The following is a 19730-nucleotide window of genomic DNA, read 5'->3' as shown; positions in this document are numbered from 1 at the left end:
TACGATTCGGTTCTCCTCATTTGACTTTACGAGTTTGTTTGGCTTGTGGAAATTGCATTGACCTAGAAGTTATACGAGCATTGTTGTTTTTTCGGTCTCTTGGATATTCCGATGTCTTTGGAATACCCTGCATTATGTTTTGGTTTTGCACAGTTCTCCCAAACACTCCCCAATCGTTCGCTCTCTCTTTCTTTTTATAATTTCTGTGTGTACATTTACTGAAAATGAGCATCGTTATGAATTCCCCGATTTGTTTTCTGTGTGTATATTGTATTTTCAAACACTCTGTGCCTCTGTGCAACCGAACTGGGAACTCAGAACTGGGTTGTGTGTAAATTTTGTGTGTGTGGGAGAACTGGGAGATGGGAAATGGTAAATGGGAAATGGGAGACTGGGGTATCTGGCTCCCGGCTGAGATCGTGGAAGGCCCACGGGCCATTCCTTGTCCGTCGGTCGCCAGCGCCACGAGGAGCGGGCAACGCGATCAGAGAAAAATATTTCAAAAATTAAATCACCCCCTATTCCCAACCAAAATCCGAAACGAAAACCTCCCCACCGCCAAACAAAAAAAAAAAACGAGAGCGAAAGTTCAGAAAGCAAAAACGCAATTTAATTTGGCCAAAACAATTCGAGACAATCAAAGACAAAGGCGCGATCTCGTCAGCAAAAAGATCAACCTGAAAACATAACGATTTCGGACGCGTGCCAGCCGACGGTCGGTGGGCGGTGTGCGGTGGGCGGGGCGGCAGAGACGCCAGCAGCGACGTCGGCGTTGGCGCTGCCGTTTTTATATGATTTTCCGCTCGTAGTGCTCGCTTTTTTATTTTTATTTTTTTTTATTTCTCTGAATTTTTTTGCCGGCTGTCGTCGTGAGCAGAATGCCGCCGGTTGTCGGTTCTCCGAGTCGTTCAGTTCTGTTTGAGTTTCTGGCGACGAGTGACACACACAGAGGGAACTAGAAATAAACGACATCGAACAAGCAAACGAAACAACACTTAGTTGTACTGTAGATTCTGGCTGATTAAGAAAAACACGAAATACTCAGAAACACTCACACACACACACACACTCACTTTCAACTGCATTAGTTCAGATCGAGCGAAAGTGCTTTAGACGATGCCAAATAACCGCAATCGCAATCGCAATCGAAATCGCAACAAACGCAATCGAAACCAAAACCAAAATCAAAACCAAAACCAAAACCAGAATCCCAACCAAAACGAAAGCAATCAACAGGCAGAGGGGGCGGAGGAGCGGGAGGAGCTGGAAAACTTGGAAAAGCAGGACTCTCAGATCGCAGTTGAAACTTCTTCTTCCTCCATAGATGATAATGGAAATTCTGGCAGCGTTTCAAATGGGCCAACGGAAAACAGCGAAAATGCTTCGGTTGTTGTTTGCGACCAAAGTGTGACGAACACTCTTCAGAAAACCGAGGAAAAACAAGAAGAAGAAGAAGAAGTAGAATCATCCGAGAAACCAGCAACAGTCATCCAAAAAGAAGAAGAAGCAGAAGATTTCGAGGCAGAAATGGGTGCCAAAAACTCAAAACATCGCAGGGAAAAGTCCGATAAGCAGGCGACTAATGGAAAAGCCGAGGAGCAGGTGCGTCCGCCACCCACAATTATCAGAAGGCCACCCGGCAGTCCGCGGCAAGCCAAGGTCATAGTTCATCGGATTGTGCGGGAAGAGGATAAGCCAAGTGGCAAGGCTGATGATCAGCAGCAATCCAAGGTTGTGGCAGTCAAAGAGGAGCCATTGGAGGTTACAGATGATTCAAAGAAGCAGCAACATGAAGATCATGAACCAATTCAAGAGCAACTTGTAGAAACTAGTCAACAATTAGATGACGCACAGCAGCAACATGTTGCAGTTGCACAAAGCGAAGAAGCTCAGGAGCGCAAAGAAGATCATCAGGATACACAAAAGCCAGATGAAGTGGATTATTCCAAGGAGCAGGAAGTTGAAGTGGAACCTTCAAAGGAGCATGTAGTTAAGGTGGAGCTTTTGAAGGAGCAACAAGTTAAAGCAGAGCCTCTAAAAGAGCAACAAGTTAAAGTAGAACCTTTAGAAGAGCAACAAGTAAAAGAGGAATCCTTAAAGGAGCAACCACCACAAGAGCAACCTAAGCCAAAAGAACCCGAGCAATATGTATTGCAGCTTCAAAAGGCTATGGAATTTGTGGAAAATGCACACCAGCAACATATTGCAGCTGTACAAAATCATCAACAACAAGAAGACGCACAACAGCAACTGAATAAGGAAACACAACAGCAACGTGAGACACTAAAAACACAACAGCAACGTGTTGCAGTTACACAAAGTCAAAAAATTATAGAGAGTGAAAAGGAAGCACAACAGCAGCAACATGAAGAGGAGAAGCAGAAACGAAAATCCTTTTTGGATAAAGAACAACAGCAACATGTGGATATTGCTCTAAAGACTCTGGAGGAAATCCAGAAAGAAGTGAATCTTCAGCAGGTTAAGCCTCCTCCCCAGAAGTTGCCTCCAAAGCAACCCTCCTCCAAGGTGATTATCCACCACATACACCTGGAAACCAACGAGGAAGAGGTTGCCCGGAAGGGTAAACCCACCTTCGAGGAGATCAGCAGTTCATCCGGTAGTTCCCTGGCTGGAACTCTTTCTCCTCCACCCCGCTATCTGGTGGAATCACCCAAACCCACCAGTGGTGGTCAGTTTTCCCGCTTCTCCCGCGATGTGCAAATCCAGGAGCTGGAACTCAACAGCGACTGCAGCTCCGGGGAGTTCAACTCGTTCAACGCGCTGCAATCGCCTCTGGTTTGCGAGGCGGACTCGGAGTCGGAGGGATCGGTGGTGGCTCTAGGAGCGGAGCGATCGCCGTCGGACCAGCTGGTGGTGCCGTCCAGCAGCCGAGCCATGGAGCAGCAGCAGCAGCAGCACCAGGAGCAGCTGCGCCAGAAGCGCGCCCAGAAACGGAACGCCTTGGAGTCGCACTTCCTGCCGCAGCTGCTCAATCCCCGCTATCTGGACAGCATCCTGGAGGAGAACGGCGAGGCGACCAGCTTCCGCAACTCCACTGCCTCCGCTTCCTCCGCCTCCTCTAATGGAAATGCAGATCAGGCGGGGGTGCGCACACCCAAGTTGAACGAGACTTTCCCGAGGAGCCAACTGGATTTCAGTAGGAGACACAAGAGAAGAGAGGAGGCACCCACTCCTCTTAAGCTGGAAACCAAGTTGCTGGAGGAGTCCGATGATCTGGAGAGCTGCACCCGTTTGCAAAGTGCTTTATCCCCTCAATCCGAGGATGCTGAGTTAGTTTACCTGAGTTCCTCCGCCTCGAGTAGTGTCTCCGATTTAATGGAACTGGAACTGGAGCAGGCAGCCGCCTTGGCAGAGCGCGCCTTGGTGGATCTGGACACGGATGCCAGCAGGTTGATCCTCCGGCCGGATGACGAGATGAGCAGTACTAGTACGACGACAGCGGAACGCAGTGAAACCGAAGCGGAAACGGAAACGGAAACGGAGAGGGGAGAGGGGGAGGAGGAGGGGGAGAGTCGGGAGAGCACACCTGTTAACCAAACGCTCGCCAGTTCGCCAGTTTCAACGCTGCTGAGCGCCAAAACGCCGACGCCCACGCCCACGAACGCCGATCGCGAGCAATTAGCAAGAGATCCACGAGATACAAACGATCTGCGATCTGCTGCAAAAGATACAAATGTATCTGGCGGATCGCAGGCGGTCAGTTTCGGAACAGCTTCGCCGCTGGCGGCCACGCGCGAGGAGTTCGTTCGCAACATGGACAAAGTGCGCGAGTTGATCGAGATGACGCGTCGCGAGGAGGAGCAATTGGATGAGCCTCAATCGATTGGAAGTACGCTGCCGCGTTCGCCGTCGCCGCCGCCCGTTCCCCCGCCCCCCGTCGAGTGCCCCGCCTACCACCAATCCCTGCTCACCCCGCTCCACCTGAAGCGGCAGGAGTCGAACGACTCCCACTGCTCCGACAGCACCACCCACAGCCAGTGCACGGCCATCAACTTGGCCAGTCCCCCGCTTCCCGGTAGCAGCCAGCCACCCACTCCGCCACTCAGACAAAAGCCCGCACCACCAGCTGCACCACCAGTTACCCCTGCCACCCCGCCAACCACACCTGCCACTCCACCTGCACCCACTAGAAGCACCACCACCACCTCCACCACCACTTTCCATTCAGAGCCAGAGCTTTCAGTTGCAGATCGGGAATCGGAATCGGAGTCGGAGGCCATCAAGAAGCTGCGTCTCCTCTGCACCGAGCAGCTGGCCTCCATGCCCTATGGCGAACAGGTGCTCGAGGAGCTAGCCAGCGTGGCCCAGAACATCACCGACAAGTCCACCCACAAGATGCCCTATCCCATGCCGCAACTGCCGCACATCAAGGAGTTGGAACTGAATGCCAGCGAGGGGAAATCCACCTCCGCCTGGCTGGGTTTGCCTACCCAATCGGATCCTCAGCTACTCGTGTGCCTTTCGCCCGGCCAAAGGGAACTGGTGGATGTGAAGACCCAACCAGATGACTTACTCGATGCCCACCAGAAGTTCGTGGAGCGAAGGGGCTACCATGAGCTCTCCAAAGCAGAGGTTCTCGAACAGGACAAAAAACAGGAGCAGCAACAAAGTGAGATGCTCAAGACGGCGGCCATGATGCGCGAATTGCGCAAGAGCCTCTCGCCGCCGGCCCCGCCCCTCCCGCCGCCCCCCGTGCCGGTGAAGAGCGCCGAAACGGCGGCCAAGGCGACCGCTCATGAAAACGCCAAGAGAGATGACGCAAGCGAACAAAAGCAGCCAAAAGCGAGTGAATCGTCATCGCTTGAAAATAAACCAAGGCGAGCAGCTGATTGCGCCGAGGAGCAGTCGGCAGAGCACCGCCAGAGCAGCAGCACCACCACCAAGAGCACCACCAGCAGCAGCAGCACCACCACCAACGAAGCCATGACCTCCTCCGCCGTTAAGTTTCCCACGCTGGACAGCATGGAGAGCGAGCTGGCCAGGATGTTCCCCCAGCACAAGGGCGACATCTTCGAGGAGCAGCGCAAGCGGTTCTCCAACATCGAATTCCCAACCAGCCAGCAGAAGCCTTCGAGTCAAACCAAGAGGTACTCCAACATAGAGACGAGCAGCTACGAGTCCAAGAAGCGAATGGAGAACGGCCAGGTGGTCTACGATGTGAGCACCTCCAGTCGCGAGAAGCAGGAGCAGGGCGATCCACCCAGAAAGGAGGAGGAGCAGCGTGCTCCGCCCGTTCCCCCGCCGCCAATTATGTCAGCAACGAAATTAAACGGCGGCACTTTCATTGATGGAGACGTGGCGCCCAAAAATAGCCAGCCAGCAGCGAAAGAGAGCGGTATTAACAGCAGCAGCGGTGGCAACGGTACGTATGAGGAATTTCGGCAGCGTGCCAAGGCCGCGGCGGATGCCTTTGGAGATCAGCGGGAGCGGGAGCGGAATGGCAACGGACTGGATCACGATCGCGTGTTCAAGGACTTCGATCGATTGTCCCAGCAAATGCACGCCGAGTTGCAAACGACGCGTGAGAAGCGGGAAAAGTCCGCCTCCCTCTACGATCTCAGTGGTTTCACCCGATCCTCGGTGGGTAATCCCAAAACAGATGAACTGCAGCAGCGGCGACACGCGCACATGCAGGAGTTGGAGCGGGAAATAGAGAGGTCAGCGAGATCGAGGCAGGAGAGGATGTCCTCGGTTCCGCGACAAATGGAAGCCACTCCACCTCTGACCCACGAGATTCCCATCGAAATAGAACCCCGATCCCGGCGAGCTGAATCCATGTGCAACCTCAACGAACCACCACCGCGTCCGCACACCACGGTGGGTCACTACAACCACTCGGCGGTGCAGGACGACTGGTCGCGTTATGCCAACGATCTGGGCTACTCGGAGAACATAGCTCGACCTTTTGCGAGGGAAGTGGAGATCTGCTACCAAAGGCAGAACCAAAGGACTCCCCACGCCATCCGTGCTCCTCGGCTCTCGGCCAGCACCAATGACCTCAGCAGCTCCAGCCAATATAGCTTCGATAGCTTTAATGCTTACGGAGGCAGGAGAACCCATGCTCCCATGTTGAATCAGGCGCAGCAGCAGCAGCGTCCTCACTACGGAAGCTGCTACTCGATGATCGAGCGGGATCCCAATCCCCGCTACATCAGCACCACTTCGAGGAGGGGAGTGAGCCCCGCACCACCCACTCCACCCACTGTAGTGGTGTCACCGCAGCAGCAGGCGCCACCACCCGCCTACGATCGCCAGCAGAGGAGATCCTCGCTGCCAAGGGAGCTCCACGAACAGCAGCTGAAGTACATCCTCTCCAAGGAGGAGGAGCTCAAGTTCGAGGTGGAGCGACTGCAGCAGGAGCGTCGCCGCTTGATGGAGGAGATGCAGCGTGCTCCAGTGCTTCCAGCTCCCCAGAGGAGGGAGAGCTACCGACCCGCTGCCAAGTTGCCAACTCTCAGCGAGGATGAGGTCTTCCGGCAGCAAATGGCCGAAGAGTGGATGAACAAGGTGGCCGAACGGGAGGAGCGCCGCCAGCACAAGATCATACGCATCTCCAAGATCGAGGACGAGCAGGATCACCACCCGGTGGACAGGGCGACCATCAGCGATGAGTTCCTGGATCGCGTGAAGGAAAGGCGCCACAAGTTGGCCATGCCAGCGGATAGCGATTGGGAAAGTGGAGCGGAATCCCAACCCCAACCCACTGTGCAATCCCAGCCAGAATCGGATGTGGAGGCGGGACCGGTGCGCATACTGGAGGGCCAGGCGGAGGCCAATCTCCGCCAGCTGCCGCGTCACCTGCGCGAGTTCGCCAAGTTCTCCACCAGCGAAAATCTCCCGGATGGCGGACAAATGGAGCGGCACGAGGAGCAGGAGCGGCGGGAAGAGGCGACGGACAACTCGCACAGCAGTGCCAGCAAGAAGACGAGCATCGTGAAGACGTACAAGGTGTCCCGGCTGCCGCCTTCCGTCCAGGGTGAGTTTCCCGGCCAGTTTTCCGGGGGAAAGCGCAACCGATTCTACCGCGAACGCTCGCAAACCGCGCGGCTCGTGAGTCATAACATCCCCCTGGAACTAACCACCAGTAACCATAGCTCATCCCCTGAATCCCCAGACTCCCTAGTTTCCCCTCCCGGTTGTGGTTCCTCCTCCAGTCCCCCCTCCTCTCCTCCATCCCTCGCATCCCCAGCACAATCCAATGTACAATCCAATGCACAAGCACCCATTCAACCATCGAATCCTTCATCCAGTTCAGCAGGAGGCATTCTGGGCACCGCTTTGCTGGTGGGTTTATCCCTGCTGACCGCCTGGAACAAGTTCAGTTAGATCATGAATCCACTCCCAAATATATCCCTCACCATAAAAAATTCAATCAATAATTCCTATCTGGTTATATCAGTTAAAAATCATTGGTTTCTGGTCATTTCACCTGCATAAAGTAGCTCGTTGGTGTTGTCCTATCTCTCTCTCTGTCTCTCTCTTGTATATTTCTATCTCTCTCTTTGCTGACTGTTCATTGTGCGCGATATCCTCCTACTTCCTTCACACAGACGAGGCCACAGAACCCGAGTTGAGGAGCTCCACAATCCACCAGATAAACCGCTCCAGTTATCCGCAGCCCGGGAAAATCGGTGCTAATTTGAACGAGTTTTTCGCCGGCTCGCCGTTCCGTTCGAAAATCTTCGAAGAGTTCGACAAGTACTGGCGAAACTTCGAGCACTCCACCTCGAACACTTTCTAGAGTCCCTTCCGAGCCACAAACCAATTGCTTTGACCCACCAAATCCCAAAATGACCCACCCAAAACCCCAATTTCCCTGCAGCTGCATGCAGCATCCCAACCACTCAGCTCATGTTGAATAATAAAATATAGTTACGGATTGTCCAAATTGCGTTTGTGAAACTTTGTTAAATGTTCGAAACATTGAAATTAATATTAATACCTATAGCAAATAAAACGAAACCGAAAATTATATTTAGTGTTGTTTAATGTTTAATAAACGAAATTATTTGATTAACCAAAACTTTATTTGTTTACTTTATTTGAGTATTTTCGTTGCATTCATTCGATATTTGTATATATTCCGCATGCGATTCCTTCTACTTGTGTGATGTGTCCAAAAAAAAATAAAAAGAGAGAGAAGCAAAACTAATCCATATTTGTGTGTAGTGTACAGATATTTGCAGACGGTGCGGTTGGGAAATATCAGAAAGGCGTAAACAAATTGCTCAGGAAATATAAGCAAGATCCACAAACGTTTTTGACTCATCATCTTGGGAAATGTTTCGAAATTGTATACCTTATGGGTGCTTTTTACCAGGAATACCTTGCTTACTGAAAAGATTTCCTCCAATAAAACTAAATTCCAAATTTAATTATGCTGCTTATATTTATTTATTCATTTAATTAATTTATTTTACTAAATCAAACTGCCTGATATTTACCCAACTTACCGTATCTAATTGTTTAAGCTTAAGACTTAGTTAAGTTAATAAATCATTGGCTTTGTAATCCGCTGGCTTTCGCTTAAGACTCTCAAATGCTCAAATGTCCGAGGGCTGAAATCGGCTTAACCCTTCCGCGGCATCGCAAAACCACCCATTTCCATTCCCTTAAGACGACTTATTTCCCCCCAAGTTTCGCAATCAAGCTCAAGAAAGAAAACGACGTAGGGAAAGACAAGCGAAATTGCGATTAAGCGGAAATTTTAAATTAATTCCATTCAATTGCATGGACACAAAGTGCAGTCCGACAGACGAGCCGTTTGTTTAAAACAGAATTACGGAATCGGGGGCAATTGAGCTAGAGCGTCTACACAGAGAAAAATATACTCGAAATTTTAATAAATTAGTTGACTTTTTAAATTAAAAAGTATATTAAATACTCGTAATAAGAGCAATATATCACAATCTCGAAATGAATATGAACATAACAAATTGCTGTTTAATAAATAATGAAAGAGCTCAATCAGCTTTATTGGGTGTCTACATCTTGAATTATATTTTGATACCAAGATATTCTTAACTTCACAAAGTGAAGAAAAATGTGGGTGTACATTTTAATGATCCTTAAGTTGAAATAGTTTTGTGGTTAGTGACAAGGTTTTTAAATTTCTCTACTCAAATTTTATGTACAGACTTTAATTAAATTGCATTTAAAATCTAAGAGAGCTCTGATGATTATTTCAATTTGACTGACAATAAGTGACTAACAGCAATGGTAGATACTCAAAACCTCTAAGAAAATTGGTTGCAAAATTCTTGCCATGATTTTTTCTCTGTGTACCAGCGAATATGCATGCTGAAATTGGAACGGGGAAAAAGGGAAGCGGGGGACGCACGGACTCCGCTAGAAGGCAGCGATCTAACCGAATGCTATCGTTCAGACAGAGCCACCGCCTCCGAGGAGAAGCAAGCAGTGGGAGGAGCAGCGGGAGCGGTAGTGGGAGCGGGAATGGGCGTCCGGCTGCGACCACGCCCACCCAAGCAGACGCGCTTCCTCCTCAACGCGCAGCAGCTGCAGCAGCAAATGCAGCGACGCAGCTGGTCGGAAAGCGATCTCCTCAAGGAGATCGACAGCGAACTGCAGCTGGCAAAGGGCTTCCTCTACGCCAATGGTGTGTCAGAAAGAACCCCTTGAAAAACCCCTCCCCCTCCCCACTCCTGGCATCCCCGCCCATGCTCTTTAATTGTCTAACCCCACTCGAAATATGTGTAATTATGTTAAGTTTATTTATAGCCAAAATCCACTTTACACAAAAAGATTTTCACTTGCCTGCCTAAAAGTAGGCAACAAAATTTCACCTGTTTTGTTTCAGCAGATTGCGTATACGACATGAAGGCTCCTGCTCGGTCACTTGCCACACATCTCGCTATATATCTATCTTTATCTGCAGTGCGTCCATAATTTATGACCCACTTGAGTCAAAGATCTCTCGTTTTCACTCCCCGAATATCGCTCTTTTATTTTTTTTTTTTTGGTTCTGGCCTCTTCTCCTGTCTCTGTTTACGAAAGCATAAAAAAAACTTGTTGTTTATGCTGGGCGAAACGGAAAAAAATTCGAAATTTTTCATCTGAGAACGAGAACGTTCAACAAATTTGTTGTCTTGCACTCGCACACAAATTGAGATTTTTTCCGTCTGGGATTTTTTCGGTGGGCCTCTACGAAAAACCCGAAAAGTCCAAGCAACCTGCCCGAAAATTCAACCGTTTCGTAGTCGTCGTCGTGTTAAAGTCGTGTGAGCAACGCGAAGGCGCGTCAGAAAATAGAAAATATAGAAAAGTCCGAAGTCGGAAATTTGAAAATCGACCAAAAGAAGTAGCTTCTATATTTCCACGGCAGCAAAAATGGGGCAGGGTTAGTTGAGTGTTTTGTATTCGAATTTGTTTGTGTGCTCCCCCCAAAAAGAACTTGTTGCCACTTCCACGGTGAAAAGTTGGGAAACGGTGCCCAAAATATAAATGCACGAGCTGCAAACGAAGTGAAGTGAAATTGTAGTGAAGAGTATTCCCGATTAAATCGCCGATTTGGCCATTTGCAATTTGATTTTTGCAGAGAGCACACAAGGCACGGGAAACAACGCGATGTTTGCACCCAAATTCAAGGCGCGCGCGCCACCAGGCTCAGGTAAATGCGACGGCATCCGACGGATGCGTTTTGCATCTCATGGATGCACCCACGACCAAGTGTGACAAATGGCCAACATGACGTTTTCAGTGGACCGCCTTTGATGTTCCACAGGCTGACGAGTTGAGTGGATCTTTCGACGCGATTTCCCAGTCAACTTTCCACCTTTCGACTTATTCGTTTCCAAATTTATTGCTCGTATTTATAGATCATTTTTTGTGTTGGCTATTTCGTTTGGTTTCTATTTTTTTTCGTTCGAACTGAACTTGATTTCGACTTTGGCAGTTGAGATTGTTTATTTTAAATATTTCACATTAGTTCATGTTAATTGTGCACACACCAAAAAAAGTTTCCACATGATTTAGGCAAACGTTTTGGAAAATCCAAACTGGAAACGAGGTGCGCCATTGCTAAATATACGAAATGACGTAAAAACCGAGGGAGAAAATGCTGAATATTTATTACAATATTTGCAACGCTCTCAATTGTTGTTCGCTATTCGTGTTAGCCGCCCACGCGGATGCCGCCTTTTACAGTCTCCAATAAAAACGCCAGCTAAATAAGATCAACACGGAGAGCATAGTACTCGTCCGTGTCGCCATCACGGCCCATTTGATGTTGTTTTAGCCTGGCCAAGTCCGCGTTGTGCTCCCCATTCACCAGAATCCATCGCATGAGCCATAAAAACCCCTTTGAGGATTTACGGGGGCGTACGCAAATCCATCAAAACTTTCATTCCTTGATTGGCGTCATCTGATGGCATTATCTATGCTTTGGATATTTCGATCTCCTACACATTTATTTAAAGCATTAATTTGTATGTTGTTATTTTTGAACATTTTCCTTTTCCCCTTTCTCGTTTTTTTTCGGTTCGGGCTCGCTGTTTTTTGCGTATGCCAAAGAATGGAAAATATAAATTTTAAGACTTTTAGTGAGTGAAAATAATTTATAGATCGGTATAAATTCAGCTGAACTTGAACGAAAAGATTCCTTTGCCTAGCTGCCGTTGAGGAAAGCGATTTAATTTTGCTTGATGACGTTGCCATCGGTGGGATTATCAATCCGTTGAAAGGGGTCTTAATAATAGAGATTGGAAAAGAATTTGGCAATCAAGATGAGTCAATAGGTGGATGGGAAGATAGATGGGTATACTAATTATACTTGACTAAGAGGATAATTTTAATTAGCAGAATCTGAATAGATCAATCCTACAATTAGGTAGAGATTGGTGATGTGCATTTTAAATGCTATTTAAAGTACATTTGTTATGAGAATATATAAAGATAAGAACCATTTAAATCTTCTATTGAAAATAAAACAATTTAAAAGAATTTCTTTGATTCCTAAACTTTTATTATATTCTTGTACACAAAATACCTCACCGCGAATGATGATCTTTGTTCTTTTCTAATCTGATGGCCCATTATGCGGCTTCCAACTAGAGCTTTTCCAATCAGTTCCGGCTGAACCGCAAGTATGCACTCCATAAATAACCCCAACTGGAGGAGTTCCCGCCTCTTCCAATGGGCAACACGCAGTGCGCCCCCCGAATTCCACATAAATCAACTCAGGAAATGCTCTTAATTTGCCGCAGGCAGCCGCACCCTTTTCCATTCTCGTTCTCCATTCCCATTTCCAATTGACAGGTCGCACTTTGAGTCGGAACTCCCGATCCCAACTCCCGTTTTCCAATCCGTGACAGGTTGCACGGACCCCCCCCCCCCACTTCCCCCCTCCGAAACTATTTTCCCCATCACCTATTTGTGTGAATTTTACAAGGCCGCGGCGAGCATATGGGCTCCGCTATTGGAAAAACATTTTACAAACTATCCCGAGTTAAAATTAAATGGTTCCCTCATTGTGCACTGTGCAAAAAAGTGTTTTAATTATATATGAACGATGTATTTGTTATGGTTGATTGAATGCTTTATAGATTTAGTTTATGATACCTCGTATTTATATGTGATTATACATATATAATTTATAAATTATTTTATAAATCAGTCATATCATACAGTTGGTTATCGGAAATTCTAATTAAGACCAAAGAGGATTTTATATTTTTTCTCACATTTAAAGTAAAATTGGCTTTCAAGTTTATTAGAATTTGGTTTTATTGCTAGTTTCTGGTCAATTTTTCGCTGTGGAGTCACCTTTTGTTGTTTTCGAAATTTGTTCTTGTTCGCAAATCGATAAATTTGAAATGAATTGCCCCGAACAACGAAAGCCAGCGAAATGCGGCTTCAGCTGTGCCTTTGCTTCTATTTCTGCTTCTGCTCGACTGCGGGCGCTCCTTTGCGGGTGTGTCGCGCTCTCAAGTGCCACTATTAACATTTTCCAAGCGAATTTTCGAATTTTCCGTCTGATTTGTTCTAAAGCAGCCGGAGCAGCGTCAGTGGCCACCGGAAGTCACCAGCCAAGCCAAGCCAAGTCAAGCCAAGCCAATCCAATACGAGCCAAGCCAAACAAGCAATCGAGTTGGCTTTTGTTTTTTGTTTGGCTTTGCTTTCTGTTTTGTTTTGGCTTTTTTGTCTGGCTCTGCCGAAGAGTTGTTTTGATGTTTTTTAGTGTTTTGTCCGCGTCTTTTGTCGCCGCTGCTTCACTGTACTCCGCCGCACACACTTCCGTTCCATTTCGCATTGCACGCATAATTGGCGTTTTCCCCCGCGACGCTTTCCCCGTCGATTTTCCCCTGTCTCCGGTTGATCGAGCACCGAGCAGCCAGAATGGTAATTGATCTGCTATTTGGGGATGGAGAAGGGGGGTGAAACGGGGGAAAAGGAGGTGCTGCCGTCGACCAAAATGGGTGTGTTTGGCTTTTGTTTTGCGCTCCCTGCCCATAGCCATTCCCATTCCGATTCCGAATCTGAATTCGAATCTGAATCCGAACCGAAATCCATCCCCATTCCCGGGCTTTTTAGCTCTGCTCGGCGCTGGCGAGTCACGCAAAATTCAGTTCGCCTCGAGCCGTGCGCGGAGTCAGCAACTCAATCAGCAAATCGCTCTCGAAATCCCGGTGACCCATCCGCATCCGCATAAGACATCCGCATCCGTATCGGTATCCGCAGTCGTTACGGTGACTCTCCTTTAGGTAATTCCCTCGAATTGATCCGATTTATTCGATTTATCCGATTAATCCGAGTGACTCAGAGGATCTCGGTGTGTTGTGTGCGAGTTTGATTGACATTTGCAAGGAGAGATTTCCTTTTGATTCGGATTGTATAATTCAATTAAGTGCTGATTGAATAAAGACGTCAGCGCGCCCACATGCGAAACACCAGCATCAGCATCAGCACCACCACCACCACGGTTTCTACCTCAACCACCACCACCTCAACCACCGCCCCCTAACAGTTTTCCACCCACCGCCCCTGTAAAAGCCAAGGAATCCGCTAACGAATTTCGAGGCGGTACCGAATACGTGTCAATGTCTCGAAGGCAATGCGCCTAGGGCATCTCTATCTGTATCTCACTCACTGTATTTGTATCTGTATCTGAATCGGTTGATGTATCTGTGATCTCGGGGTGTTTGTTTGTGGTTTTTGTTTTTTTACAGGTGGCAAATAAATCTGTAGAATGAAAGATTTTGGCTAGACCAAATGCAAAGCTGCACAGACATCGCGGGGGTTAGTTGACAAGTAGTAGGATTATGCTGCCTCAAGAAAAACACAATTGAAAGCAATTTTTTCTCATTATTTGGAAGAAAAGCACACTTTTATCCACGATTTAAGGTGGTTAACTGCTGATCAGAATGGATGATAAGGATTAAAATGTGTAGCCCATCAAAAAACAAGATAAATTGAATTAGCATTGAAATCTACTACAGTTCAACTACAAAAGATTCTTATCAGGATAATTTGATGAACAAAAATTGATTAAGAAGAACACAAGGTTAATAATAGGTTTGTTTATCCTTTAAATTAATGTCTTAATCAAATGATCTATTATAATACAAGAACACTTATGCAGTATTTATAAGGACATCAAATTTTAAACAAATTTAAGTTCTAATTCATTTAGATTCAAGATTCATTTAGTTTGAAAATAAAACAAAATGCAAAAATTTATTTTCGAAAATTCATATTTCCTGGAAAAAAATGAAACTCAATGAGGCATTTAATCAATATTAGGATTTTCCTCAAATAATTATATATATTAATAGTTGCACAATAAGGTTTTACTTGTGATATAGCAACAGGGATATGAGGTTACTTTCTGAATATTTCCAAACCTTAAATGGTTGCTCACCAATTCGGAACCTTAGTACCACACCTCGCCCATTTCTTTAACGGTTCGAGAATATAAATTTATACTATCTCCCGATTTACATACATACGTGTGTGTTTTTTTGTGAATGCTAAACATGCGCCAAATGCGATGACTCATTCAATCCGTGTGAGAGGAGCGTCAATGTTTGTCTCTGTGTGTGTGTGTTTGCGGCAGTGTGTGAGTGTGTGTTGGCCAAATTTTGAATGGCTGCCAAATGGCGGCTTCCTCGGTCGCCGTCGTATTAATTATGGCTGTTCCACGTCGCTGTGTTTGTTTGTCAATTTGTCTTCGCTCCGTTTGTTGACTGCCCAAGAAGCTATTTTTTTGTCGAGGAGATCTGCGGTTTAGCCACAGCCAGCGAGCATAAATTTGTTGACAAGTGTAAATGTCGGGGCGGGAAACTCAATCTCTGAACTCGGAGGCGCCCCTGAAAATGTCATCTGCCAGATGAAAGACTTAATGACCCAACCGCCCACACACCTGCTCACCTTCTCTCTAAAATATGAAAATGAAACTTTCGACAGGCGTGTGGACACCTTACGGTTCCAGCGGCGATCTAAATCAATCGGGTGCCACCTCGGCCACGCCCCCTCCGCCACCGCCGCCCTCGCTGCCCGTTTGGACGCCCCAACCGTCGCCGGTGCTCAGCGGTCGCAAGGAGTTCCGTCCGGTCCGCTTCGAGTCGCCCACTCTTCCCCGGAGGTACACGGCCCAGCAACAGAAGACGACGACGACTGCGAATCCGCCGTGGTCGCCAACGGCGGAGAACGGACCTGGTGCCCCACTGCCCCCCGCACCACCGTCGCTCCACTCCGCGAACTCGGTGAACTCCAACTCGGACTACGCCGAAACGGACTGCTCCGGCTACTTTGCTCCCGTGGCGCCCAGTGCCAGCGTTTCCGACAAGATCAGAAGTACTATATCCACACGCAGATTTCCCTGTCTCTTTTTAAACTCTCGAAACGTTCGTCTGTTCCTAAACCAATACTCAAAGCAATCCATTTTGAAAAACAAACTTATGTTTTCAATATCCGATGGTAAAATTAGGAGGGAATAGGTAATCAGTTTTTATAGTCAGAGTATGTAACATATTCAGTTTCCAGCATCAAGATATGCCACAAGATGTTAACTTCTTTCTAGAGCCAAACAAATTTTTTTTCAATTCCTTTAAATATTCTTCTTGCAATAGACACATGTAATGTTAAAAATATTACACAGACCCATAAACATGAGCATCTCACCTGATTTGTATCTGCTTTTGTTTTAATTGTTTAAGGTAGACCTTGCTTGTCTTGCCAATTAGGTAAAATTTTAATTGCGACCGCCAAAACTATAAATATTTTTGTTGCATGTTAGTATTATATTGGGGTACTTTCAACTGAACAGCCATAATTTGCTCAGTTTCAGCAGTAGTTCACTTCATCAAAGGAGGCAACAGATTGAAAATATTCCCTATCCATTTTTATAGTTGCTGCATTTATTGCCTAGCAAACGAAATAAGTTCAAAGGCTCTTAAAAGTTGATTAGCCATAAAATGAAGAGTTTAATTTCGTATTCTTTCACCTGAGTCAGATATTTTGAACTGAATTTTGTATCTTTCGTATTAAGAACAAATTCTTTGAGTATTGGACACTGCAGAGTCGGATTTCCCGGCTGTATCTTTCTTGTTTTCCCCTCCCCTGCGGAACCTCACTTTTCTGCCCCATAATTCGCTGATTTCGCTAACGATCACTATCGTTTATCGCCCAAAAAAGCCTTCGAGCGCTCTTCTTCCAACTCGGAGCTGCAGAGGCCGTTCGTGCGGCGCCAGCTGTCCGACGCCAGTCGTCCGGTCTACAGGCCCAATGAAGTCAGTAAGTATAGCCGAGATCTTAGGGGGCAAGTGGCCAGGTGAAGCGAGCTCATGTCGACGCACAACACTGAATGTGGCTGTGATTGTGATGTTTGTGTCCTCCGTCTAACCCCGAGTACCTAAGCCAAACACCCAAACCGAAACCCCTAGAATCCCTAGAACCTGCAACCACTAATAAAATCACAACCCAATCTGCGGTTTCCAGTCTACAAAGTGAAGCACGAGTATATGAGCGAACCGGAAACGGGAAGCGATCGTCCCAGGAAAATGGCGCAATTAGGGCGAAGACAGTACGAAGGCATCGGTCCGGTGACCAACGATGGAATGCCCATCATCCTCAGATCGGTAAAGGAAGCGCCATTATTTGTGGGGATATCGAGGGGTTTCTGATTCGAGTCTTGTTCCTTATCCCATTCCAAATGCAGGAGGTCCAGGAGCCGCATCAGCATGAGTGGTACAAGCGTCTGTATCAGACGATTCACAAGCAGAAGAACGGCGGTAAATGTCTCTCACTTTCCCCTTGGTCTGAAGCATCACCAAATCCCAGAGAATCCCACTTCCATTTCCATCCCAGCTCATTCCCAAAACCCCAAAGAATCCCTTATCCAATCCCCATCCTCCTAATGCTTCAGTTTGACCTCCAACTTATCGTTTCGTTCTCCTCAAAAAAAAAACTTGTTTCTCATTTCCCATTCGCTTTCGCCTCAAGATGATTTCGTGATTCGCTACAAGTGTCCCAGAGGTGATTCTTTGATCTATAAACTATGCTATTCCCCAGTAGCCTCTCCCCTTTTTAGTTACCCGCTTTGCCTGTAAATATAGTTGGGGTTTTGAGCCCTGTACCCTCTAAAAAATAGAGAGCCTCATACATTCTGGTTTTGATTTTCGGTTTACCCGCATGCTGTACTATTTGGTTTATCTACATATGATTTCTCCCACGTTTTCGTATCCAGCCCATTGACAATTTGGAAGCTTCTACTAAATTTCAAGACTAACCTAAGCTAAGGCCTAACTCACCCAACGCAAATAAAACCACAAAACAACGCTAACATCATGTCCGCCAGTACACCACCAAGAAAATGTAATGATTGTGATAAAGTAGAGCTTGATAAACCGCTTTAGCTTACCCGTTGATATATTTACCGTGACTAATCAGTTATTTCTATATCCGATCAGCCCGTTCGTCGTACAAGAGCAACGGCTACGTCTCGGAACCTGAACCCAATTACGATTCGGATTACTCCACGGTGAGATATCGCACCCAGAATCCCCACCGAGTGCAGTCCGTCTCCTCGGCGGTCAATGTGCGCAGTCTCAATCAGGACGATAAGTAAGTTCAAATCATTAACTAATAATATACACTCTTTACTTAACAAACCCCTCCTAATCACAGGTTGTATGGTACTATGCCAAATCCCATAAAATCAGCCCAGAACTCGTATAAAAATCAGCCAGGTCGCATCGAGAACTATACGACAGGTCATTCTTCTGTTTCCGAAAAGGAAAAGAAGGAGGTGAGTTTTAACTTCAATCCTAACAAACATCCACATAAACTCTTCATCAGTTGGACCAAAATGATATTTATTTGCGGTCTATTCACTTCATCGCCATCACTTTTAAGCCGTGCAAAGCATTCGCTTAATAAAGCCACCTATATAATCCTCAGCACCAATCAATATCAGCTTATTGCCTTCACACCGCCATGATAATACCCCATAAGCCCTGATCGGGTTCACAGTCATCAAGCATTCACATTCACCAACCATACTCAGTCATTCAGATCGCCTCAAATATTCTAACTCACAGCAATTATTTTATTCACAATTCTAGTGGTGGGACGAAGTGATGGACATCTTTAACGGGGTATGATCTCTCTACTTTATAATCTAGATTTAGTCTTAGTTTATTTACCTTCCGATTGAGTTCTTTCGAGACCGTTTTCCGTTGTCTAACGTGAACTAAAACCGTTCCCAACTATCTGCTTTTACTATTGTATTTTTCCTTGCCTTCCATTTACCGCCTGCCAAAATGCCTGATCCATAAATCGTTCGCAAAGTGGCTTAGAGAGCATACACGCATCCCGCGAATAATCATAGAGTTTGTCGATGATTTCGACGGAAATGGAGTAAGTTTTCCTGGACAAAGCATCCGTCGATCTGTCAGAGATTTTGAATTATGAAGCGAGGCAGGAATCATTGCAAAAAGGCACAAAAACTACTAATAGAAGCCAATCAATCAAATTAAATTAATTTTTTGCATTTGGCACTAACTTATGTATTTTATTTTTTCCTTTAATAGAATCTAGAACAATCGAAACTATCGCCATTGTATACCGAAGGTAACTTGTCCAGGTAAGCAAAAATTATATATCATTTAAAGATTTTTAGATTGATTAATTATTCGTGTTCTAAATTCAAAACTCAGTTGAGAGCCTAGGTATACCATTTAAATCAAATAAATTCAAAATAATTTGAATTTCAAGGTTAAACGGTCCCCTTAAGATCTAAATACAAAAAAATAATAATAATAATTTACCAAAAATGAGAAATTTTGTCTAAAAATTAAATTTTTAACTTTGTCCAGTAATTCTTTTAGTTTTCTTTAAAGTGAAACAACAGAAACGCATTTATTAACTTTCCCCTCTTTGTTTCTCCAGAGCTTTGGCCAAGGAATCTGGCTACACCAGCGACTCGAACTTGGTCTTCCGAAGAAAGGAAATCCCCGTGAGCAGTCCTCTGAGTCCAGTTGAGCAAAAGCAGGCCTACAAGAGTCTCCAGGCAGGCGGAGAACCTCCACTGCTCGGCTTCCGCAAACCAGCGCCCGAGAAGCCCCGTGGTGAGTTGTGCAACCCATTTCATTTCTGGTTTTAGTATTTCTCCTAACTCTAATTGAATACCTAACATAGTCGTAAGTCGCTGGGCTATTCTACTCACTAATTCTGCAAACGGTGTTGGTTCCAAG

General features: G+C 46.3%; 1 protein-coding gene across 31 annotated transcripts in view; it reads left to right on the top strand.

The window, feature by feature from the left end:
- Positions 1 to 19730, top strand: part of LOC108096608 (sorbin and SH3 domain-containing protein 1) — a 41372-nt gene that overhangs the window by 10051 nt on the left and 11591 nt on the right. For 4 of the 31 annotated variants that reach the window (XM_017198321.2, XM_017198319.2, XM_017198316.2 and 1 more), the window contains exons 1-10: positions 423 to 6997; positions 9407 to 9637; positions 16975 to 17114; positions 17195 to 17267; positions 17479 to 17511; positions 17946 to 18099; positions 18163 to 18283; positions 18600 to 18632; positions 19068 to 19120; positions 19426 to 19604. In XM_017198321.2, the coding sequence (XP_017053810.1) occupies positions 1117 to 6997; positions 9407 to 9637; positions 16975 to 17114; positions 17195 to 17267; positions 17479 to 17511; positions 17946 to 18099; positions 18163 to 18283; positions 18600 to 18632; positions 19068 to 19120; positions 19426 to 19604 (6898 nt within the window). In that variant the 5' untranslated portion in view covers positions 423 to 1116. Of the gene's footprint in view, positions 1 to 413; positions 7343 to 7571; positions 7996 to 9406; positions 9638 to 10231; positions 10379 to 10576; positions 10649 to 15441; positions 15832 to 16671; positions 16771 to 16974; positions 17115 to 17194; positions 17268 to 17478; positions 17512 to 17586; positions 17851 to 17945; positions 18100 to 18162; positions 18284 to 18599; positions 18633 to 19067; positions 19121 to 19425; positions 19605 to 19730 lie in introns of those variants that run through there. The other 27 variants (XM_017198330.2, XM_017198329.2, XM_017198327.2 and 24 more) reach the window with 21 other exon arrangements.

Source organism: Drosophila ficusphila, unplaced genomic scaffold (genome assembly GCF_018152265.1).
Source record: "Drosophila ficusphila isolate 14025-0441.05 unplaced genomic scaffold, ASM1815226v1 contig_414, whole genome shotgun sequence".
Taxonomy (NCBI): domain Eukaryota; kingdom Metazoa; phylum Arthropoda; class Insecta; order Diptera; family Drosophilidae; genus Drosophila; species Drosophila ficusphila.
This window is presented reverse-complemented; position numbering and strand designations above follow the sequence as displayed.